Source organism: Copadichromis virginalis, linkage group LG5 (assembly GCF_057382275.1).
Source record: "Copadichromis virginalis isolate Kocher_CV1m ecotype Utaka linkage group LG5, C_Virginalis_male_GT1.1, whole genome shotgun sequence".
Taxonomy (NCBI): domain Eukaryota; kingdom Metazoa; phylum Chordata; class Actinopteri; order Cichliformes; family Cichlidae; genus Copadichromis; species Copadichromis virginalis.
In genome coordinates, this window is record NC_140622.1 from 15363979 (window position 1) to 15388743 (window position 24765).

Genomic DNA, 24765 nt, shown 5'->3' on the forward strand with positions numbered 1-24765 from the left:
TTCTCTGTCACTCATCACTGGAGTTAGGTGGAGTTTATATGTTGGAATGACTCACAGTCCAGCGTTTAGTAGTTTAAATTAACACAGACCAAAATGTTTTTCGCACCAGGCTGCAAACATGTTTATCCCTACTGTAAGGTCGTGCATTTGATTAAGGGAGCGAATCCAGCCTCAAATGGCCATTCTGTGAACTGCAACTTTTGGCACTCGTGTTTTGGCTTCATTTTTCAGCCTCAGCAGTTGAAGTTTGGCAGTTACATACGCCGACTATTTGTGCCAGTATACCAATTTAAGAGGTGGCATTTGCTCTTAAGATTTCAAACACGCAGGTCAGTTCACATGACTTCAGTGCGCATGTGAACAAATGTTGGGTTAAAAAAAAAAAGGAGTCACAAACACTTTAGAATAATTTATTAGGATTTTCAAATTGAAACTGTCAGGAAAAAAAACAAAGAAAAAAAAGAAGAAAAAAAAAGAAAAGCATTGCTGTAAAGCTTGGCGGGGGACAGCCCAAATCTTAAACTTTAACCGAGCTCATGTAGAGCTACAAACTCCATTCAAAGCATTGGCCCTTTTCCTTACAACAGCACAACAAAAGACATCATTAAAATCAATATACAAGGGGAACAAGATCTCAAAACAGAAAAATATAGTTTCTTTTTTTTCTGAAAATAAGTCTTAATGCCGCAGAATTATCCACTTGTCGTCTGCTATTACCAATAATAGTACTATTTTCATTTGTAAGGTAAAAAATAACTTATTGCTTTATTGTAAGTTAAAAAGTTACAGTGTTGGTGTCCAGCAGTAGTTTGTTTTTTTTTTCTTTTATCATGTCCCAGCCCGTCTGACAGAGGAACTACTGGCTGGATCAGGAAGTTTTCTGCTGTGCTGAACATCAAACAGGCTGCAGCAAGAAGGCTGAACAAACAGGCTACTTGTTTTTGCAAAGGTTGAATTTGTTCCAGCTTTTTGACTTTTCCTGCCAGCCAGCGCCGTCTTGTACTGAGGCCCCCGTATCAGAGCCGACTGGGAGCGAGACCCTGTTCCATTTCTGGTTCCCTGCCCAAAACCCTGTCTGTTCACCACCACACTGAGCAGCAACTATATATAAACAGTTATCTGTTGGTTCCAGAGGTGCACAAATTTATTAAAACGAAGTGTGGAATGGGAGAGAGTCAGGGGGGAGAAGAGCAGATGAACCCAAATGGAGCAGGGCAAACGTTCTGTTTTTTTTTTTTCAGTACCAAAGGAAAAAAAGGCAATCAAAACGCTCCTTCGCTGACGAAAGTAGTTCCATATTACACCTTGATGTATGCGCACAAACACTCACTCGCACGCACGCACACACGCAGACGCAATCACATGCACCTTCAATAGTGATAAGAGGAAAGAACATGATCGTGATTTTTCTACAACTGCTTCTCTGAGAATGTCCTTCATTTGTTTGTCACGGTGGAGAGCACCGCATAAAAGAATTTTCTTAAAAGAATTAAAATAAACAAAAACATTAAGAAGAGAAACGCGCAAAAAAATATATATATAATATTTTCAAAAATCAGGAAGTGAAGTCAAGTCCCGAATCGCCAGAAACCCCTTATTTCTCCTGTTTTAAAGTTGTTAATCATCCAAAGTCCCATCGTGGTTTCATAAACTGTTTTCCACGAAGACGCAAGAGACAAATTCGCTTATTTTTTTCTCTCTCTTTTTTTTTTTGAAAGACTTAAATCAAACAAACAAAAATATGACCTGGTAACAAACAAACAAAAATGTGTCAACTGAAAAAAAATATGTCAGACAAGCTCCTGGAAGTTTATTCGCCAACAGCTATCCTGGATAGCGTTGCGCTGAAGTGACGCTAGAGTGGACTGCCCCACAGTGTACACATAATGGCGTATGCATACCCATAAAAGTAGTGAGATGACCGCAGAGAGTAGTAAATGACATCCAGTCAAATTGCTGTTAACCCTTTTCCAAACCAACCAATGACATGCCAGCCGGTTCAGTGACCCCTCCCTCCCACACCCATCCCACACCCACCCTACCTCACCCAATGTCTATTTACAATATTTTACAGGAAGACATAAAAACATTGCTTTAAAACCAATTACAGAATAAAATACCTTACAGATTATTATGTCAATATTAATAACAATATTACAAAGGTTTTTTTTTTGTTTGTTTTTAGAGACTACCAAAATATACATTTAACTTTTGTTGTTGTTGTTGGTTGGTTTTTTTTCCCTCCATGTTTCTGTGAGACTCGAGTTAAAAAAAGGACTGTGTTGGATTTGTTCTTCCTTTGTTAAAAACGGCTTTGAGACCCATCTCATCTCGCACAGCTTTCTTTTTTTTGCCTTCTTTCTGCTTCTGTTAACATCAGCACGACAGCTGGGAAGGATTCACGATGGAAGTGAAGTTTAAAATGACGATAATAAAAACTCAAAATAGTTGTCTGTGTCTTTGTCAACGATGACAAATGTTTCCTCGGAGATTTTTTTTTTTTTTTTTTTTTTTTTGCAGTTTCTTTTTCTCAGCTTCAAAAGGAAAAAAATGGATAACTGAGGGGGGAGAGGGGGTGGGCTCTAGTTATTAGACTACATGATGAGGACAAAAGAGGAGAAAACAGGGAAGTTATGTTGAAGTGAGATTAGTACAGCAGAAACAAGAGTTCTGGATTTAAAAAGATATTCAGTCGGTGGGCGGAGCCATATGGAGCCAGGAGAGCCCGGTAAAGAGCCGGTGGCCGGCCAATCAGGTTGTGCCATCAGTGGGCAGTCAGCATTGTGATTGGCTCATCAGCAGAGGAGACGCCCTCCCATCCCTCGGTGACCTGAGACTTCTCAGTGGTAGCCATTAGTGAAGGCAGTAGCAATCAGAGGACCCTGAGGACACACACATACACACACATAGAGGCAAAGATGAATACACTTCTAGCAGCTTTGTCAACACACGTGTGCATTCATGCATGCATGTAAGTCTGAGTTGGTGGGTGAGGAAGGGAGCATGTGACCTACCCCTATACCATGGCTGAACCCTGTGCTGGGGGCGGGGCTAGCTGCACTGATGTAGCTGCTGACTCCTGAGTCCTGATTGGCTGCAGCGTACAGGTCAGCCATTGGTCCAGGGCTGCTGGTGCCCAGGAAGCCAGCTGTGCGTGAAGGGGTGGAGCCTGAGAGCCAGGAGAGACAAGTCAGTCTTAAACACTGGAGGGTTTTCTCTCTCACACACACACACACACATAGAAACATGCACATGTCTAAAAATATTCCTTTATTTCTCCAACCAGGCCATCACGCATGCGCTCATTGTGAGTAAGGCGAGCATGCAAATTTGTAAACATGCACACACTCCTGCTGTTCACACTCTTTCGCAGACAAACAGGGACATACCTCTAACTACCGCGGCGGCTGCTGCAGCTGCTGCCATTGGTCCGTATGCAGTCAGGGGAATGGCTGAGGATTACACAACAAACAAAACTGTCACACAACACGTATGTCATGATCTACAGCTCAGTGTGGCTGAACAGAGAGCTGACCCAGAGATCTGACATGTCATTTAAATACCACTGGTGTAAGGTTTAATGATCCAACATCCTATAGCATCTGGCTTGATGCATTAAATAAGATACAAAATGATGGCTAAAATCAAAGAGGATGGCGTTTCCAAGTAAAAATGTAAGTACAGCTCAGAGCCACTAGATGTCAGTGTAAAGGCGCAGCTGCTTGTAGATCGGCTGCATGCACAACACATCCAAAGGCTAAAAGTATTTACCGGCAGAGTTAGGAGCAACCTAAAAGCTTTTAGCCCAATATATCATCATATCTTGTCACCTCTGTCAGAAGTAGTCTTCAAAGAAAAATGGAACTCGTTAGATCGTTTAGTGTACATCCATAAATCGCTCCATCAATTTCCTTAACTGCTTATCCAGTTGAAGGTTGATGGGAGGCTGTAGCCCACCCAAGATGAGTTTAGGCAAGACGCATGGTAGACCCGGGGTAGGTCACTGGTCAGTGGGTTCGAAAAGAGAGACAGACAATCACACACTTTTACATTCACACCTATGGCCAATCACAGATTAACCTAACATGCATGTCTTTGGACTGTGGGAGGAGACAGCATGCAAACTCCGCACAGAATCCAGCCGGCCAGGAGGTCTGAGCCAGAAACCTTCTTACTATAACAGTGCTAACCAATACCTGGGGGTTCATATTTTATGGTGCTTAAGGGAAAAAGACATTTTAAGGCGACCTCCACAGTAGCTTCGCAAAAACAACCGATATGTTCACAGAAACTACTTAAAGTTTGATTCTTGAAAAGTCTTACAAGGTCGTTTGCATTACCTTTGAACCCTATTTCTACCTGCTGCTGGATTGCCTCACGTGTACATAGGCGGACTATTTCTTAAATCAAAAATTAAATCTAAATCTGATTTTAAAAGTAAAAGTAAACAGGTTTGTTTTTTGGGTTATGCTGCTTTTGTTTTTGAAGAAGTATCCCAGTGATTCAGGGTTACTGCATTTAGTAAAGATGGTCTTCGTGGTTTAACTTGGGTTTCTGCTGCTAAAGAGCTTCGGGTTTTCTTTTTAGGTTCTCAGAGGGGTTGCGGCAACACTCACCTGCCAGCTCAGGAGGGTGGGATGATGTCAGGAGGGGGGTCCTCTCTAAATGGAATTCTAGAAACAGAGAAGATCCAGAGAGAGAAAAATGTCTTTGTAAATAGTCGCCATCCACCAGCCATACTACAAAGGCACACACGCACACAGAGACAATGTCAACACAGATGCACGAGCACAGAAAGTAAAAACAAAAGAGAACAAAACAAAAAAAGAAAACCTACTGTAAGGACAGGCAGGAAGGTGGGAGCAAAGGAAAAGGAGGGGCGATACGGCCAATTGAATGGGGCTTACATAAGCAGATCAAATAAACAAAGAAGAATATAAGAGGAAGAAGGTCTAATATCACAAATGAAAGGCAAAAAACATCAGTAAGTAACATTCGAAACAGAAGACAGTGTTTCAGAAAGTGCAGAGGGTTTAAGTTACAGACAAGAGCACTTTAAAATCACACTTGCTGCAGCTGAAATGAAGGCGGCATGACACGCGAATCTGAGCGCGCACATGAACCTCTAGCCACGTGGCCGTTGCTGTTCATACATGTTTCGCCTCGCACTGTTAAAAACTGTCAGCATGCCGCAGCCTGTAGCCTTTAGCCTTTACTCTGTCCCTGTCTGCAGGCCTAAAGAGAGTCAGTGAGCTGTGTGGCTTATGCAGACGTACCTGGGAACTGGTAGGTGTATCCGGGCGCGATACCAGAGTAACTGCGGCTGGTGTAGGTAGCAGTCTGAAAACCCGGGTAGCCTGTTGGAGAGAGAAAGAGAGAGAGGATTAATTGACTGTATAAAGGAGCATGATGGCGAACTCAGAAAATGAGTTTTAGGGGAGGCTGCTTGGTGTGTGAGCAGAAATCACGATGAGTACACACAGGCAGATCTAGCCATCTGATCTATCCAGGTTTATTTTTGGAACCACCTCAAGAGTGCAGTCATACATTCACCTGCTGCAGTGGCAGTTAGCTAAGCGATCTCCTATAAGCTAATTTCCTCTGCTCTTGTACAACAGAGTGCAGCTACGAAGGAGTTACAGTAAAGATGGCTATTATTAACTACTGAGTGATTTAAGGTCATTTATTTGATTTTGCTTTCCCTCATCCGGGGTTCATTTTAATCAACCTCGGAATATTTCGAAATTTAAGGCGAAGCTCCGGACACTTGGTGATCCAGGCATACACATTAGCTTAACGTCTGCGGGAAATGGGGTCATTAGAGATGAATTACACATGAGCCAGACCTAGTAGTATGAGTCACTGACATTTACAGGCCCTTATTGAGATTATGTATTACGATCTGAAATTTGCCAGTAGAGGGCATCAAACAACCACAAACTACAGCTGATGTAGCTCTCGGTTTTGATTTCTCAATGAGGATCTCTTCATACTGTATTTTTACTCCAGCGTGTGGAGCCCTTCAGTCCGTGACCTCTAAACATTCGATACATCACAGAGAATAACGTCATTGAAAGCAGGCGTTTAGCTTACGTAGCCTAAATATTTCTGAACGGAGGGTGCACCTACAATATGACATTTCTTAATTTTTAAAGCAGCTCCTTCAGTGTGAATGAGGAAACCTAAGAAATGCGTTCAAATTGCTGAGCTATTCCCAGCTAAATTAACGCACAGAAGACATTTTCAAGGCACTACTGAAATTTGAGTCAATATTGTGATTTGGTTCCTTTTCTGTTATTTCTGATCAGCAACACATACAGAAATATGTCTCGTTTCGGTGTTTTTCCACATTCTAGATGTCTGAGTTTATTCTACTGTTACTTTTTTTGAGTATTTTTAGAATAAGTACAATCTAAAACTAAGCTACACACACATACTTGCATAATCTGTTATTTCTGTTTTCGTAAAGAAATATGGTGTCAGTCAGTGCTAGCACTTGATTAACAGTGATTTTTTCAGATACTGCATTTGCTGTTTGTTTAATACTTTACCTAACATGCCAATGCCCAGCATAAAAGCGTCCATCCCGTAGGGCATCACCCTGGAACGGCCTCTGGCTGAGCCTGTCGGCGTCATCACCTCCTTGGGCTGGGCTTTCTTGCACTCCACCTGAAGCAAAGAAAACAGGGAGTTAGTAAAAAAAAACTACTGAAATAAAGACACTCAACAGTTACGCCACATGATTCGGTCTGGCAGTTGGGACACTGGGAACAAATCCCTACACCACCGAGTAAACCACGCTCTAAATATTTTTTACAGCTCACGTCCGTACCATTTTGTTGTTGATCTCATGGAAGTGGATCTCACACACTTTCTCAACCACATCTTCATTCTCAAAGGTAACAAAACCAAAACCTGGAAAAGAGCGAGAGAAAAAAACTCTTAAAGAAACCCTTGTAACATTTGAGCAACATTTGAAAGCATGTTGAATTTTCCACCTTTACACGGGCTCTGGATATGAGTGGTTATAATGAGATGGAAGAACGAGCACAGTTATCAGAAAACATGTGATCACTTTAATGTCTCCCTTTTGTAACGTGCAACCCAAAGAGCTGAGGCCAACCTCACAGGTCTTGCTTGTCAATTAAGGTGTTAGCATCATGGAGGAGAGGGGGGATAGGGCGTGGCTAACTCCACCCTGCTCCTTTCTTTCTCCCCCCTTCCCCACTTGTCTTAACTTAGATCCTGACTTTGTATAAACAGAAGTAGGCGAGAGCGAGGAAAGACAACGTTAAGAAAAATTTGTTTGTTTGAATTTTTTTTTAGCTAGATCACCAGAGCTAATGACTCCATCGGGGTCCCACTTAAGCGTATCAACATAATGCGGGCGGGTGCACATTTGAGTATAACTCTGGGTACGCACCTCTATGTCTGTTGGTTGTTTTGTCAAACATGAGCATGGCATCATCGACCTGTGAGAACAAAGCACAGAATAGATGAGCTCGGACATCTTAACACGCGCGCGCGCGTGCACATCATTACACAGCATGGGGTGCCATTGTCCCTCTTTAGCATCGGAGTAAGAGGAGAAAACAGATGGAGAGGGTGGAGGGCAGAGACTTGGGCGGGGTGACAGGTGACAAAGGAGAGAAGAAAAAAAGAATGGAAGGGTGAGAGGGGAAGAGAGCGACGGGGAAAACAGGGGGAAAGAGGGCGCCGTGTAAAAAAATAAAATGAAATGCAATATATCAGCGGTAAAAAAGAGGCGCTGAATGTTTCCCATTCTTCGCTCTGCCTCCAGGACGGAGGCAGAGTTCTTACAAACTCTGTCCCGCTCTCGCCCTTCTTTTGCTTTCGTTTGTTCACCCTCGCTGTCTTTCTTTCCCTCTCTGCAAAGTTTACCATTCCCATGGAGACCATGCAAAGAATTTCAATTAGAAGAATTCACCCCCCCCCCCCACAAGCACATACACCCACTCCAGCTCATTTCAATGGCTGGAGAGAAAAGAAGAAGGGCTGATAAATAATGCTGTGATGAATAACAGCAATAAGAAGATTGAAAAAAGTTAAAAGTCTTGATGGCAGGTAGGAAGCCTGCCAGTGAGCATTCTGGATTATAGAGTAGAGAACGAAGTGAGCTGAGGTTTTTGTCAACACGCTCTCCTTTTATTCTACTTCTCCCTCCACTTTCCTTTTTGCACTCACTCCACTGCCCTATTCATATTCCACCTCCTCCCCCCCTTTTTTTTTATCCCATTCCCTCCCTCCCTGCTTCGTCCTTCACTGGCAGGAAAGTTAGCAGCTTCTGACGGCATAAGGAGACACACGGAGAAGCCAAGGCCTGGGATCAAGGTGGAAGTAAAAACTTTCACATTTTCAGTCTTTAGCAGCAAAACAACAGAGACACATGAGCGTGACTGCATGGACAGCTTCAACATTATATCATGATTATTTCAAGAAAACAACAACATATTTAAAAAGAAGACTGAACGTCGTATCGACGCTCGCAGCTTGCAGGCGGCAGCATTTGTAAGTGTAAGTAAATGAAGAGCATTTACCAACCTTCTTTTCCAATGAGCTGCTGTCACTGATGATACACTTCCTAATTACAAGTGTGAATCTATTGAAACAAGGTGCCAGCAGCAGCTGCAGGAGCGTTACAGTGCAATGGTAGTGAGTGACACAGCAGTATATACAGTGACACAGCAGAAATTCAAACGTGAGCACAAAACTAGCCCAGGTTGTGCTTTCCCTGGGACATTTAAGTAAAACTATAAAATAACTGCGTCGTGCTTTAGTTTAACAGTAACTACAGTAACTTAACTTTGCAACTTGTCAGCAGCCTGCACAGTATTGTCACACAATAAAGATGAAAGTGTTTTCTACCTTTTGTTTCTCAGGGTCGAGCTTTCTAATCAGCTGCTTAAAGCCCTGCTCTAACACCGTGTAACCACATCAGTAATTTCCATCCGCTGTTCGCTCTTCCTGTCATATGGAGAGTGCTCTAGCATGCTCGGTTGAGTCATTTGTTTACTGTTGGGTCCCACATCACGGGCTGCTAGTATCTCCTGCTTCATAGCCTGCTTTGTACTCAAGGGTGTGTTTTTGCCATGTTTGTTATTTCCACCTTTAGTGGGTCAAATTTTCTCACATTTTTTCAAAGTACCGTGCTTTGCTTGGAGGGTGCTGCAGCAGCTGCTTTTCTAGCTACCGCTCTTGCTGTCAGACATGCCTGGGCCTGTCTCCTTGCTGCTTGCACTGGGGACAATATGGCGTTGCTGTAGCATGTATGATATCGCGATATGATGTTTTTATATCAGTAAAAATAACCATATTATCGGGACGATGATATAATATGCCAAAGCCCTACCACATGGCTATTTTCATTAGGCAGCGCGTGCTGAAACCCAAACCAGTGTAACCTGAGTGCCTGAGGCCTCTGGGTAGGCAGGTCATTTGATTTCTAAAACGTATCTCAGATGAAAAACACACATGCACGCCTTCTCGTCTGATTGAGATCAAGCCTGTGCAAGTGTTTGCACCAACGAAAGTGAAAAATGATATATGCAAAGAGGATCAAGGTTGCGTCTACAGCCCTCCTCACTCTCATCCTTGTTAACATATAGCATGGGACACACACACGCAAACACACACAGAGCTCCCCCCTGTGCTCGTCTTGCTGTCCTTCATTCAGTTTTTATCCTGCAACCCCCTCCTCCTCCTCCCTTCCCCTCTCCTTTCCTCTCCCCCTCATGTCTTCCAGCCTTCCGGTCATCCAGACTCAATGACACAGCAGAGAGCCAGGGAAGAGGACAGCAAGTAGACAGCTGCAGGCCAACATGTTATCATAAGAGTAGAGTTACACTCACAGCTAGTCCTCCTGTTAGCATTAGCGACATCTATTCTGGAAGAGATTAGCAAACCCTGCCAGCCAGAGGAGATTTTAAGTATTGGAAACAGAAAAAAAATGACAGATAATAAGCAGTATAGTAGTGCAAACATGGTTCTGCTAATTGTCCTCCATGAGAACAGAAAGATCTGCAGACTGTGGCCACACACCAGCCCCCCTCGCCTTTGCCAAAACCAATAAGGAGAAGATCTCACGATGTCCACTGCCCAGGGTGCTGTAAGACAATCTGATTGGATAGCTGTGAGTTCTGAGATTGACTTAGCAGCAGCTCTATCGCTAACTACTCAGCATGCATGCAGAGCCGAAGTAAACTTAAGGTCATATTCTCATAGTTCTGACATTCTCAGATGTACAGAGAACGAGGGTCAGCCGAGATCTCGAGCTGCTTCCCGAGAGCGGCATTAAAAATAACCGCTTTTTAGTGAAGCGTACCGCTATTGTACTGAAGAACAAGTGTTTGCTGACAAGTCCATTACACTTTTCTGCCAGATTATGAAAGGTGGCATTCACATTTTTTTCCCCGCCGTCTCCTCACATCTCCCTCCCTCGTTTCATTCTCGCTCGCTCTCTCCGGCCATCTCTCTCTAAACAGGCCAGCAGACAAAGTGTTCAGTCAAGCCTTCTAATCGCCAGCTCACATGGGTGAGTGGAGTCCCAACTTTTCCCGTCTGCCCTGTCCATGCTGCTTTTTTCATCCTATCCGCTCCTTCGTTTGCTTGCTAACCTACTCTCTGGGTTTACTTAAAAATGAAGATTTGAAATCATCGGGCTTTTCGTGTAGGATACAGAGAGGCAGGGTAAACAGGCATGAAAACAGAGATTTCCTTTGGATTAAACCTAATTGATTGTACGCCCAAAATGCCTGAAATGCTAATGCCTGAAATGTTAAACACACTTCTGTGTGTGGACAGATCTTATATTCAGCTTTGGCCAAAAAAAAAAAAAAAAAAGAGCCACATGAGCTTGAGGGAAATTACAAGACCCTCATTTCAGACTTCTAATCGAAACATGGCTGCTGCAGTCTCATTGGCCTGGGAACATTTAGCAAGAGGCCCTCAGATTTTTTCAACTAGGAAATCACATGTAAACAAAAGCCTCTGACTCCTCAGGTTGGCCCAGAACACCTGACGCGTCAACAACCGAGCAGCCACCCTAGTCCAAGTAGTGAAGTTTATCTAGGTGTTCTTAGAGGCTTGCTAAAAAACAACAACTTCGGCACATATCAAAGACTTGCATAAGATGCAGAGTGCATTCTGTGTTTTCCTTGCAAGGCGGTACCACAGTATGAAAATAAACAGGACACTGAGTCCTGCTCCAACCAAACCTGCACCTTGTAACCAGGCTCAGATAATAAACAAGAAATACCTCCCGCTCAGCAGGAATGCACTGTGGGATCGCCGCTATCCACGATACAGCTTTGGTCTCACGTGTCCAAACAGTCCAAATATTCCCTCATCCTGCGGAGGGAGTGTTGTCTTAGATATGAGTGTCTGTAATCACCGGGGAGAAATGATTCGGCACACAGACTGCAAACAGCCATTTTAAGCGAGTGCACCGAGGAGAAACGTGTCACATGTCACAACAGCCACCTGAATCTGTGCCACGGGTCACACGCTCGCAAATCCAGGTCTTCCGTGAGCACGCGGGCCGGAATTAAACGGCGTTCTTTAAATTTGAACCAGTACCTGAAATACAGTAATACCTCAAGCATGAGTCAGAGGCCAACTGAGAGAAAACACAGGCAGACACAAGGCAGAAGGAGCTTCGTGCTGTTAATTTCTTCCAACCCATTAGGCCCACATCCTGAAGCAATGCTCATTTTCAGACTGTCCTGCTCACCAACGGCGGCAGAGGCGCACACTTAATGTTTGTGACAACTGGATCGCCGGCTGTGAGCCTCGCTCTCCGTCTGCATGGGCACAAATGCATGCAAGCTCGCATCCACGACGATGCCACTGTCACACTTTCACGAGCACGCCCGTCTTTCCATTCATGCAAATACACACTTCTCGCACATTTTTTTTAAAAGGAAACGCACAAAAAAAGCACTGGATTATAGCGGGACAATGGGCGAAGGCAGGTCACCACGGCAACAAGCTGAGAGCGACTAGAGCAGGGTGTGTGTTTGTGTGTGTGAGATGGGAGGGTGTCTGAAGTACTGATTTTGGGTAAGGTGGGGGGCTGTTACAGGAGCAGCTGTTGCATTTGATTAGTTAATACTGAAAAGGCTGATCTCCATTCGCGCACACAGTAGTTTGCTAAAAACTAACCCAACATGCCACGCTTTATGGATAATTTAACACACTTATTTCTCATCAGATTGGTCCTTTTTTCCCCCCTTTAATAATCACTTTTGCCCCTCACTACTATCTCAGCATTCCTCCTTCCCTCTGCCCTTCAACCTTTTTCTGAGTTCCCCTCCCACTCTCTCTCCACGGGGGGTTTCTTCTTCCCTTTCAGTCCCCTGCCATCTCCCTCTCCCTCTTCCCCTCCTGCTTTTTTTTTTTAACCTCCCTCTACCCCCAGCCACTCATCTGTCTCCACAGCATGTGTTTGCCTTTCACCAAATTTCTTTCAAAAGAGCTAAGCAGGCCAAATGCAGAAGCCAGAAATGCTAATATGTGATCAGAAAAGAGCAAAAACATCCAACAACAGAGATAAACTAACAAACTAAGTCATGCTAAAGCTGACGGAGCAGAACCACCGATGACCACACAGCATTTTCTTTGTTTCCCCTCTTTGATATTTGCACTCTTTAGAGAAACCCACTCTGAGGACTTCTGAAGAAGCTAGCTAAGGTTAAAAGGATGTATAACAGCGCAGCATTTGTTTCTTTCACTTTCACTGCGTGCCTTCGTTTCACTTTTTCTCCTAAAATAGGTCTGCTTTCTCTTTTTAAGGTGTCTCGACTTGAACCGAAAAACGGACATGCTTAAAACAAAAGCCATAAAAGTTTTTTTTTTCTCTGTGGAAAAAAAACGTTTAAAAGGAAAGTTAAAAAAAACTTTTAGCTGGACAGAGTCAGTAGATGAATATAATCTATCAAAGGCATGCAGTCCATTAGAGCAGCCAAGCCCAACCAGAGGTACCCCAGGGTGTGCTTATGCAGCTACCAGAAGGTACACGGACAGATTGCGGGCAAGCTGAAGTAATTTGATACAATTTTTATCAAGTAATTTGATCAAAGTACTGTAACACCTGAACACAACAATTCCCCACTTATAGTGTGAAAACTTGTTAGAAGCTAACAGTAAGCTTGAAAACCACTGAAAAATGATTCACTTCAAAAATAACTGATTGAAATGTTTCTGTACTTTATTAAATTGTGAACTAAAAGTAGATGAAACACCTTAACGCTCATAAATTGTAAAAAGTTTAAAGTGTTGGCTAATGGAATGGAATTGTTAGGCTAATCGAAAAGCTAATTCTTCCTTAAAACTAAGAGAGGAGCTGCAAGCAGCCAAATGCTGACAAAATATTAGCATCCACCTTAAGAAATCTGGGTTAAAAGTAGAGGATGTAAACACCACACACCCACACGATACAATACTATCACAATATCTCACTCATGATAAGATATTAAGCTTTTGTAGTAACATATATTGTGATTTATCACCCTTTTTTCAACTACAAATTATGTCCTCAAGACAGCCAATATCTGTTTTATCCAATTATTAAAAAATTGATATTTGTTGTCCCTTTATTGATACAATATAGCTTTGCAACATATCTATCTATCAACTGCCACTTAAAAACCACTAAAATGCTCATATATCTAATATGATGGGTATTATCTGTGAAGGGTAAGTCAAGGTCAGACCAAGGTTGAGCAGCAGCAGTCCAGCTGAAAGACAGCTTTTCAGAGTGAAGGCCTAAGCATGATGGTTGCAAGTATTTAGTAGGTTTGTGCATTTTTTTTACCTTTCCAAACTGGTCAAAATATTGCTTCACATCTTCGATGGTGGTATTGACTGACAGTCCTCCGACAAAGATCTTCTTTGTCCTGGTCACCAGCTAACAGCGCAGAAGGAAAAAAAGAAGAAGGTATCTTTTATCACTAATAACATTAGGTCTGTGCTAGCTGCCTGCGATAAAGACACTTTGTGTTGGTTGGCGTTTGTCTAATCTCAAAGGTTGCTTAAAGCTCTTCTTGGAATTCAGACTAATTGATGTCAATTTAAGGCCTCTGAGGCGTGTGCATGCGAGCAGCATGTGTGCAGGTGAATAATCGGCGCAAGCATCCATTTAGGTGTGAGCCAGAAAATGCATGTGTGTGCGTGTGTGCACGTATACAGGCGGCAGTGCAGGAGCCTGTGTACACAGGGTCATGGTGTCAGGCTGGACAAGTGGATTGTAGCTCCAATTAGATCATGTGCCTGAGTCTAATCCCAGCCAACCAGGGCTCCCTTATTAGGGGTGACACATGACATCATCTCCACTCCTCCTTGCTGTTAACTCCTTCAGGGTGCACTCACCTTGGGCTGAGCCCGGCGGGGAAACGCCACCTTTGGGTCGATCTGTAGGGAAAAGATGAGTCATGATGAGTTTTTGTTGTCGTTTTTTAAGTGATAAATCAATACATTAGATTTGTTTATAAAAAATATATATATAGATATCAATGCTGTACTCTTTCTGTTGTAACAGAAACAGGCAGCAAATGCATAAATAATCTACGACTGGTCATCAGGAAACATATAATCAACTACATTTGCCAAAAAGACATTTACAAGCTGCACACCTTCTACACGTTACTACATGTTCTGCTCCGTACTATTATGTTTGGGGTCAATTAGACCACAGAGATGTCTAATTCACACTCTGTTCCAATAACAGACTTATTAAGGATTTGGGAGCAGTAAGGCTACAAAGGAAGTACCATCATACTAATAACAGACACGGCATAAGCAAGTTTGGATCGCTGGCAACCATAAACACAAGTTACCCAGCCTCAAACGTGTCATTGAATGGTTGGGGGACTGGAAATGCACATAATATATATATAGGAAAGCGATATTAAAATATATCTGACATTTGATTTTTTTTTTTCCCAGCAATGATACCGAATCTCTACCTGCTCTGGTTTTGTTGCTCAAAAGTTCCTGTTCAAAAAACCGCTGCGCACGTCAATGAATTATCACCCTGTTAACTAACTAGAATTTGTTACAACACAGAGCCTCTAAGTCTGGACTACAGGTCCAGAAATAGATCGTATGCTAATCCGCGAATATGTATAGTAGACCCTTGTTTATGCAAGCCCCCGAAAATCCAAACACGGCAGCTAAACAAACACGCATAGGGAACAAAATACACAGTGAGACAGGAATATGTACTTTCTCTGAATTGTGTGTTGAGACACGACTAAATGCATCTTCGCCACAAACTACACAGAGCGGGGCAGTCTTGAATCCAAAATGAGCATCTAAGATTCTGAATATATCACACATAGATTTTTTTTTTTCTAAATCTCACAAATCCTGACAAGCTCCATTTTGGATTAGCTCGATTTGACTGTATCCATATTCCTCCCCACTGGAATGTCTCAGCATTGGTCAAGGTTACAGATAAAATTAGAAGTAAATGAGCTTTGAATGAGCTGGCCTTTAATAATGCTAAATATGCAAAGCTCGGCCTGGCATTTTAAATTTGTGCGGAATCTCGTGTTATTCTCACTCAAACCGACGAGTGAGATGATTTTTAGGTCACAGGACCTTGTAGTGTATTATGGTCTTAGAGTTTCATCTTTGTTCTAATAATTGGATGTGTGAAGCGAAACCCCTCGTGTCTCCCACAGCCGCTATCAGAGGTATTGAATTGATATTGGCAGTAAAAAGTGCCCTGTGAAATAGCTTAAAATAATTAGTTCTAATGTGAACAATACGCACGACACAAAGGAGGGTGTTCGTTCAATATTCAAACAATCCTTTCATCTCGCCCCTGTGATAATTCCCTGCTTCTGATGACAAATCTACTGACACATATATCCTTCGAGGACCTTTAAGTGCTTCACATTTGCCGCCGCTTCGAGAGCACAGCGCTGTGTAACTAAGATGCAGCTGCAGCGTCCTTGGAAGGGATTGCAGAGGGACTTTACACCTTAAAGTGGGACACAAAGATGAGAAGAGCCATGTCACCTCCAGCTGGTCAGCGCACAAAGACTAAGGTGACAAGGACGCACGAAGCCACCAGCGACTATCCGCTACAACCGAGCGCGCTCACAAACAATGACAACACAGCATTTCTGTGTCAGTGTGGACCAAATGTGACATTACAGTGTTACAGATGTGTGCGTTTGCCCGCTACATGATTCAGCTTTTTTAGCCATTTTTATTTAAATGTGTCACAAATAATACTGACTTATAAACTGAACATCGGGTCACTGCCGTGATCAAGCACGATGAACATGAGTAAGAGAATTCATTTTACTCACACCGCGCATTCACACCCAGCATGGCAGCATTTGACCTTGTTCAATAAAAATGTTTTTAAAATAATTAAACATCTTTTTTGTGGAGTCTATGTTTGAAATGTATTTAATGAGAGAAGATATGTATAAACTTAGAGTTAATATCAAAGCTTTTCTTCACATCATTCCAGCCCAAATACTGCAAACTCAGATGCATCAATTTCTACACACTAGTTTCACTGTTTACTAAAAACAATAGAGTTATAGTACAACTGTACTACTGGAAAGAAACTCATTTATATTACAGCGCAATATAATTATCACAATTAAACAACTCCAAGCGTCTGTAACATCCTAATGACATCACCGGTTGGCGTACGTGGGCAAAATGTCCGTTGTTCCTCTTGGCACTGAAGTGCTGAGAGGTCACTGCCTTGTTCAGCCCACCTGCCTTGTACTGTTTTAACACGACAAGAGGGCAGGAGCTGCCTTGAGGCGATCATGTGGCAGAGCATGAGCTGAGAATGACAGCGGTCAGACATCTAACACGAGCCACATTGTCCATTGTTATCACCATTGTAAACACACGAAGAAAAAAAAAATCAGTTTCTATAAGCTAGTTGTAAACAAGCACTAATGTCCAAGTCTTTTTTTTTATTCATCCAGCAGCATGTTGATTAGTTAAGTTTTCTCGGAAACCGCCTTTCTTTTAAGAAGTGTGAAATCAGTATGTTTGCATGACTCAATTCAATTCAACTGTATTTACATAGCACCAAATCACCATTACAGTCATCTCAAATTACTTTATGATGTAAAATAATAGAGAGAAATCGCCAAGAGGACCCTCGCACCTATGAGCAAGCACTTGTTGACAGTGGGAAGGAAAAACTCCCCTTTAACAGGAAGAAGCCTCCAGCAGAACCAGGCTCTAGAAGGGGCAATTATCTGACGCGACCAATTGGGGGTGAGGGGTTGAAGACGGGACACAAATTATGATTTTTTATGGGCTAATTAAATACCTAAGAAATCAAGATATGTGATCACACTGATGTAGCAGTCTTGCTAATAAATTTTAGGATCAGATTACCCATCATACTTCACATTTTTACAAATTAACAATATTGTTACAGCTAGTAAATTATCAGAAGCTCTTCAAAATACTGAAGGTTACCAGCTAGGCTACGTTAGGCCTAATGTAATATCTGTAGCAGTGCTACTACAGCTACTGTCATGCCATGCTGTTAAAAAAAATCGTTCCACTTCAGCGAAGTAACAGAATATATCTAACATGTAATTTCTACATCTGGCAGTACTCAGAGGGAGGCAATAATAAAAATGAAAACTAAAGCATCTATCAGAGTGGCGGATTAGCCTCAAGGAAGACAGATAGGCCACAAAGCAAAAAGTGAAATGACTTAGCCAGGTCACTGTTTGCAACACTCAGAAATAGCTCTTCGGTGGCTTGACATTTGAAAAGAAGCTCGGCCACGTAGCGTTCCCAATCATACTGGTGAAAGCGTAACTACTCAAGAAAAATGTGAAAACCTTTCTAGAAAGAAAAAAAAAGGTGCTTTTCCCAGACTTGACAGACAAGAGTTATAACTGAGTGTTCATGAACTGGTCTAACATCCTGCTTCATGACATCCAACCTCCGCTCATTCTAAGCAGCATAGTGACAGCAGAGCCTGCAGTATGATTTTAGTGGTTTTAGCTTTTAAGACTACTCTAATCTACGACCAATAGTCACCTCGCAGGGCGCGGCGTGTCCACCAGTGTTACAAACTGGAAAACAAAAATCAAAGCATAAATAAATTTTGAAAATTTTTTTTAAAAATGCCAAACCAGTAGATGCGTACGTGTAAAGGTGAGAGAGCACAGAGAGAAAGAGAAGGCATTCATTTGGAAAACAGAGTCAGCCCATGAGAAAGCGGGCCTGTCCAGTGTGGTGGTGCAGTGGGGCAGTCCCAGCAGGCAGCCCCTCTGATTTCATTAATTAACAGGACAAAGAGTACAAAACAGATGGGCCCGTAGAGGAACTGGGGCTCCCGTGCTACCCCCACAGGCACACATACATATACACTTACACACACACATTCACAAGCACCCAAACAATGCAGCGAGAGTGGAAACGCTAACACGAGGATACAAAGTGACATACGTGCAAAGTTCATAGGTGAAAACACAAGCATATACACACAGACATTCAAGCTCTGATACACTGGCCGAGTTTCCAAGACATTCTCGCAAGAAAAGGGCAACCACGTTGATAAAAAGACACCACGGGCTACCGTCATTATGACAAAATAATCAATATGAGCTTAACAAAAGCTATAAACACCCAAGGACACGAAAGGGGCTGACATGTCAATACATGCACACAGTGTAAGAGGGAGACTTGGTTTGGGCTCAGGCCAGCCGGGTCAATCTGCACAGCTGAAGAATGGCACAGTAATTAGTTAACGAAGCTCACTAATGAGGTCCTCCAACCTAACCCCGTCCCTACCGCTTGTAACCCTCTATGTGAGCGCCTAACCCGTGTGGCTGCTGTGCTCGGTTGTGTTTACTGTTGGGGTGGGGGTTTGTGTACATTTAACATGACAAGAGAGCTCTCTCGCTCCACCTTCAGAGCTGCTCCAAGCTTTATCCCGGATCTGATGTCGTGCACGGACCTCAGGAGCCCAATCCAGTTTGTTTCATTCAATCCGATTAGTTGCTTTACAGATCCATACTAATTACAGCACAGTGCCTTCCCTTCTCTCCTATTCTTCACCTTCTCCATCCCCCTTCTCCTTGTTTCGTGCACGTCAGCATTAACAGCTAATCTTCCAATCAGGAGCGAGCAGCCCATCCTGGCATTTAAACTCTCCACTAACCAGGTGTTAGACCACTAGCAACTGCAGACTATGGGGCCTGTGGCCCACAGTGGCTGCTGCTAACATATGTCATGGGCTACAGATGAAAGCGGCTATATTAGCACAATGCTGACGACTTCTTTAGCCTCGCAGACAAGTCGCGCTAAAAGCAGCAATTTCCACCTACTATATAAAACACCTTGAAAAGGACATTCCAGCTTACTTGCGCTAAAAACAAATCACATAAAATAAAAATAATCAGTGTGTTTCTTATCTGTCTGTGCCTTCTATTAAAAATGTTTTCAGTAACCTGTATTCAGCACTACACTGGGCTTTTTAGGGGGTCGTTTTGAGAGACAGAGTTCCCTGTGAAGAAATAGCAAATGCCAAATAATCACACTAATCACCAAAAACCATAATTCACCACAATTTTTTAAAAATCTGAAATCACCGCACAGAGGGAGCGAGAAGTGGTCTCTTTTCAGAGAATATCTGGCCTCGTCTTTTACTTCTTCCCGTAACCGGTTCCAGTGAAGCATTTTCTCCAAGAAAACAAATACCAGTTGTGGCCTTCTTCTCCGGCCAGGGAAATACAGCAGCACACCAATGCCCCGAGGCCACACTCTGCCCCCGACAGGAAATCTAACCTCGAACCAAAACAACAACCTCGACAGACCCTCTCACTGAACACAACAGACAGCCTTATTGCATTATAACTGAACAATTACAACAGTTCACTTCATATTTTAACCTGTGACTTTCATTTTCCGAGGGCAGCTAGCACGATGTAACAGGACTGTAAATGTTTAATACCGCTTCTAACCAAGCAGCGTGGACCTTGCACCGGTTAGTTTGCACCTGACTTCTCACCCTGTGCATTTTCTCCTTTTCACATCGCCCGTCCCCGCTTCATGCCTTTCACATATTTTCTCGCAAACCAAAGCTCAGCATAACAAGGCATACACATCACAGCATCAAATATTCTTCCTCGTGCCTGTGAGGAATGCCTCTTTCACGTCTCAGGCTGATCAAACAATACTGTGGAGAGGGAGACTCCAGGTGTGATGCAAAAACGTTCTCTCAAATATGTTTTGTGTAGCGTTTCGAGAATTAAGCTACAAGCAAGGCAAGAAAAAAGAAAATACATCCCAATTTGGCAAATATGAGATTTGCAACAAATAAATTCTGGGCTCAAATTTCCAAAAAATGGAACAACAAAATGGCAACCATACCCCCCATTTAAAACGCCTTGTTGGATAAATGGTACCATGGCACGCTTCCCCCCGCAGACTGCTGCCACAACAACCTGAGCAACCCAGCCTTGCATTTGAGTCATTAACATTATTATTGTTTAGCCTTATGCCGTATTTTGGTTTATAATAGGGCAACGCCTAACCCCACCAGTGGCCTGCCAAGCTGAGCTACCAGAGGCGTCCAAAACCAGCGTTCACATCCCACACACACACAAATACAGAGGGTCTGGCTCTCAAAGGCTCTGGCAGCACCTAGTTTTAAGAGGTAACATGACTCACTGAGTAATATTTTGCAGCTTCTTAGAACCTACTTCCAAGCAAGGTGAAAAAGGAATAATAAAAAAATATATATGAGAGATTACCAGCAGCAGCGCTCATTTTGTAATAAATATCAGGACCTCCAGCGGTGGTGCTTGAAGGTCTGATTATTTCACGAAACTGCATCTTTAAACTTTCTAAATTATGAAGAGTCTCACTTAAAAAAACAAACATGATATCATAATCTTGCGTACTTATAAATGCCCGACAAAACTTGACACCATCTTTGTGCCACCCAATCAACCAAACCTTAAGTCAATGCAAAATAGCTGAGAAGTTGTTATGGAGACATAAATCCCACTGGGCTGTGCAGTTACAGCACCGTCTCCTGAGGCTGGCGTCACCCCCAGCAACAGGCCTGCTCCAACAAACTAACCAACTCTACCTTTCCTCTGCCCCTGGGCCCTGCTGACTTTCTGTGCCACCGATTTTCACTCTCAAATGATCCTATTGTGTGTGTGGTTAGGAAAGACAACAAGCTGACAAAGACACACCCAGTCCCCAATCCTACAACCAATCTGCATTACCCAGACAGAGGCATTCACACTTTAATAGATATTCAAATGTGGGCCTCGGATTCTCACCAAAACAAACCAAAGAGATTCGCACTCATGCCCAAGTCACTGTCTCTCGCAAAAATATGGATTACCTGAACACAAGGGTGCTGCCTGTCCTCTGGTTTGGTGAGTGGTTTGTGAAATTTGCCCACATTTGTTTTTTCATGTTTAAGCAGTGTAGGAGGGGGAAATCACAGAGACACACACTCACAAATCTCGGAGTTACATCACTATTTAAATTCAGCTGCTCTGACCCCACAGTCTTCCTTCTCCCTGCCATCAGTTTTGGAATCCACTCCCACAATTCTTGCCACCCCCCAAAAACTCTGAGAGCTGCCACTAAAAAAAACGTATCACTTGCTATTTCCTATGAAAAAAAGAAGAAGGGGAAAAACTTGTGAACTCTCTACTGTGCATAAAAACCTGTGAGGGTTTTTGCAAAGGGGCTCCCACCCCATTCAGGTCCCCAGGTAACCATGGCAATGAAGACCAAGAAAGAACGCTTTCATGTTGGCGCCCTGAACCAGGATTTGGAGGGGGAAATGAGCAAAAGAGGAGAGGAGGAGGAGGGGTGTGGGCTCCAAAATGCACTCCTCAACTTTACAAGCCATAGGGTTGGAGGTAAAATGCACCGAGAGAGAGAAGGGGTGGGGGGTGGGGGGGAAGAAACAGGCTACACACTCCCAGAGTAAGAAAAGTTGCCCAAGTTGTACCATCCACTTCAAAAGTTTAAGAACTCACCGTTTTAGAATCCAGCTCGTGTCTGTTTTGTGCCAAAACCTTTTCCACACCGGCTTGTTCTGTGTATGTTACAAAGCCGAACCCTCTGTAAAACGCGGGGGGGAGAAAGCACACGCAAGTGACAAAATCAGAATGCAAACTCACGACAGCTCTCATGGAAAAGCATGGAAGAGCATGAGGCATCCGGTGATAGGACGGCGGAGCGCACACGCCTCCTTCTTACCTCGACCGCTTGGTAACGGGATCCCGCATCACCATGCACTCCTTCACCTCGCCGAATTTGCAGAAGTACTCCTTCAAGCCCTCTGCAAAGACACCGGGGAGACACTGTTAAAGGGGAAGGGAATGAGAGAAGGACTTCTCTCTAAACAGGGCCCTGGTGTGCTGTGCAGTGGCTGAAGCGAGACAATGGGGGTCGGGCGGACCACGTTGTGTTTGTGTGCGTGTGTCCTGCCGAGGTTTATACACCGGGCTCTCTTTGGCCATTCAGCACAACCAGCCCCATTAGGCCCTGCGGACCACAAACAAAGCTACACACTTGGTGACGCTCGCTGTTTTGACACAGCAGCAGCAGAAGCAGCAGCAGTGGAGATAATAACACGGGCCGTCGCAACAAGACTAAACTGTGCCCGTGCGTCAGCCTGCGCTCACGGCTCTTCGAATAAATGAATGAATTGAGCGGAGTGCTACCAATAAGGAAAACAACAACACTAGCGTGGCCCATGATGACGAGCCCAACTTCCAGCTTTAACGCTGATTAATCGATCACTTTAGTGTTTTTTTCCTTTTTTTCTACTCTGAATGCCCTCCTCGGGTTATTAAGAGTGTAACGAGTGCACAGGAAAGGAAGGCAGACAAGTCGTCGTGTGCGCACGATTAATCTCCTGCGTCTCCCGACTCTAAACCTAGAGCTTGATCCTTAATGAATAGGAGGCTTTGATTTGAACTGTTCACCGCGTTTCTCCTTAAAACTTCAAGAAGCCTCGCAGGTTATCGCCACAGCTATTATTAGAGCAAACGTTATATTTAAAAAGGAGTAAACAGGAGGCTTTCATCCAGACTTATTAAAGTAGCGTGCGGGACAGCTCACCTTGTGTTGTCTGCCAACTCAGACCCCCGATGAACATTTTGCTGAATGAGAGAAACAGAAGCTGTAAGTCAGATTTTTTTCTCAAAGCGTCTTTTAAGCACAACACATGCACATTCGTGGAGTGAAGGGGGGGATCTGGAGGATCTGTGCGTAATATAGCATCAATAAAGTAAGAAGAAAGCATCGGCCATGTTGCGAAGTCACCAATCGGCCAGTCGGGCCGTTATAATCCCCTAGAGGAGGAGGAGGAGGAAAAAAAGGAGAGGATTTTCCAGATGATGGAAGAGAAGTTACAATGTGGCCTTCTGGTGGAAAAGCGAGAAAAATAAACAAACAAGAGGAGGGGAGGGAGAGAGAAATAACAGGCGGAAAGCAAGCGGTGCGTCTGCGTCTCCTCCGCTGAGTCTATCCATCCCACACATAGAGAGAGAGACACACACACATAACACACACAGCGTGCTTGTCTTTTGTCTCGGCGCGGCTTCGCTCCCCGCACTGAACTCAACTTAAGTCCAAGGTGAACTCAAACCGGGCCGAGAGGCGAGCGAAACACGGGCGCACGGACTCGGGCTGTTACCAGGGGTCGTGGGGGGAGTTGTCCGTGCCGGAGGACAGGCTGCTCTGGCTCCCTTCCGTATCCATTCTGCTCTCCGCTGGTATATTCCCGCACTGTGAGGCGAGGAGAGGCAGTGAAGCTCCACTGCTGCTGCTGCTGCTGCTGCTCCAGACTCAGGGGCGGGCAAGCACGATGGGAGGAGGGGAGGAGGAGGAGGGGTCGGGGAGAGGGGAAGGGGGGAGGGGGCAGCAGAGGTGGGGGTGGGGTGGTTTAAAAAAGAAAAAAAGAGGAGGGGTGAGCGAGGAAGCGCACAGATGCATATACGCTCACAGACAGACTCCGCCTCTACCTCCTTTTCCCGTAGCCTACCCGGGGCCTCGGACCTCCCCTCCTGCGCGCATTGCCTGCCTTTTATTCATGCTGCCAGTGGCGCTCTCTGTGTAGTGTTTCCCCGCCGTTCTCGTCATTGGTTGAATCACAACAGCGTGGCCCATTAATACCCTCCTGGATGTCTTGAAATGTTCGGACGAGAGAACGATTCAATAAATAAACATTTCAAAGACAAGGATCTGATTTAGGACGCACAGAATTCATCACAGGTTTTGTGTGCTAAAACTGTTTTTTTATTGTTGTTGTTTTTTTTTTAATTTGCTTGTTAGGTCTCTGTCACTCATTAGTAATCTCTTCATATCAGCTTAATATATGAGCAAGGTTTGGGCTGCTCTACAGGAAGACATAATGGAAAAAAAAATGGCTTCCTGTGGTGCCAGGTTAGGCCTCAGGTGACATGAAGCATCTGTAACCAGGATACAGTTTGTGAAACAGCCATCGCTGACTGGAAGCTGCTCTTTTATTTTCATATTGCATATGTCAGCGAGGTCCTGCTTTCTATCTGTGTTATATATTGGTTCTCACACGTGATCTCACTGAGTCATAATTAAATGTGATCATATATGATCTGATTTAAACTTGGGCCTACGATGTCAGGATGTTATTTGATCTTATATATAATGTAATCAGTGCCATAGTGATGTATCATGTGATATTATACAATGTAATGCAATTTTATTAATGTGATGTAATGT

The 24765-nt window shown here is 43.7% G+C and overlaps 1 protein-coding gene across 1 annotated transcript; it reads right to left on the minus strand.

The window, feature by feature from the left end:
- Positions 1-2248: 2248 nt before the first annotated feature.
- Positions 2249-23898, minus strand: LOC146709174 (RNA-binding protein Musashi homolog 1-like). The gene is made up of 14 exons (XM_085456166.1): positions 23702-23898; positions 23125-23165; positions 22258-22339; positions 22035-22119; positions 14386-14427; positions 13832-13924; positions 7424-7472; positions 6833-6915; positions 6552-6669; positions 5277-5357; positions 4617-4673; positions 3390-3452; positions 3015-3169; positions 2249-2882 (listed from the first exon to the last, which is right to left on the minus strand). The coding sequence occupies exons 1-14, from the start codon at positions 23764-23766 to the stop codon at positions 2841-2843; spliced, it is 1056 nt and encodes a 351-aa protein (XP_085312292.1). The 5' UTR covers positions 23767-23898; the 3' UTR covers positions 2249-2840.
- Positions 23899-24765: the final 867 nt, after the last annotated feature.

Coding starts and splice junctions, on each gene's coding strand:
- LOC146709174 (XM_085456166.1), bottom strand. CDS start 23,766: ATGGATACGGAAGGGAGCCAGAGCAGCCTGTCCTCCGGCACGGACAAC. Junction 22,340..23,124: donor GAGTTGGCAGACAACACAAG/GTGAGCTGTCCC, acceptor GTGTCTTTGCAG/AGGGCTTGAAGGAGTACTTC. Junction 6,670..6,832: donor ATGAGATCAACAACAAAATG/GTACGGACGTGA, acceptor TCTTTGCTTCAG/GTGGAGTGCAAGAAAGCCCA.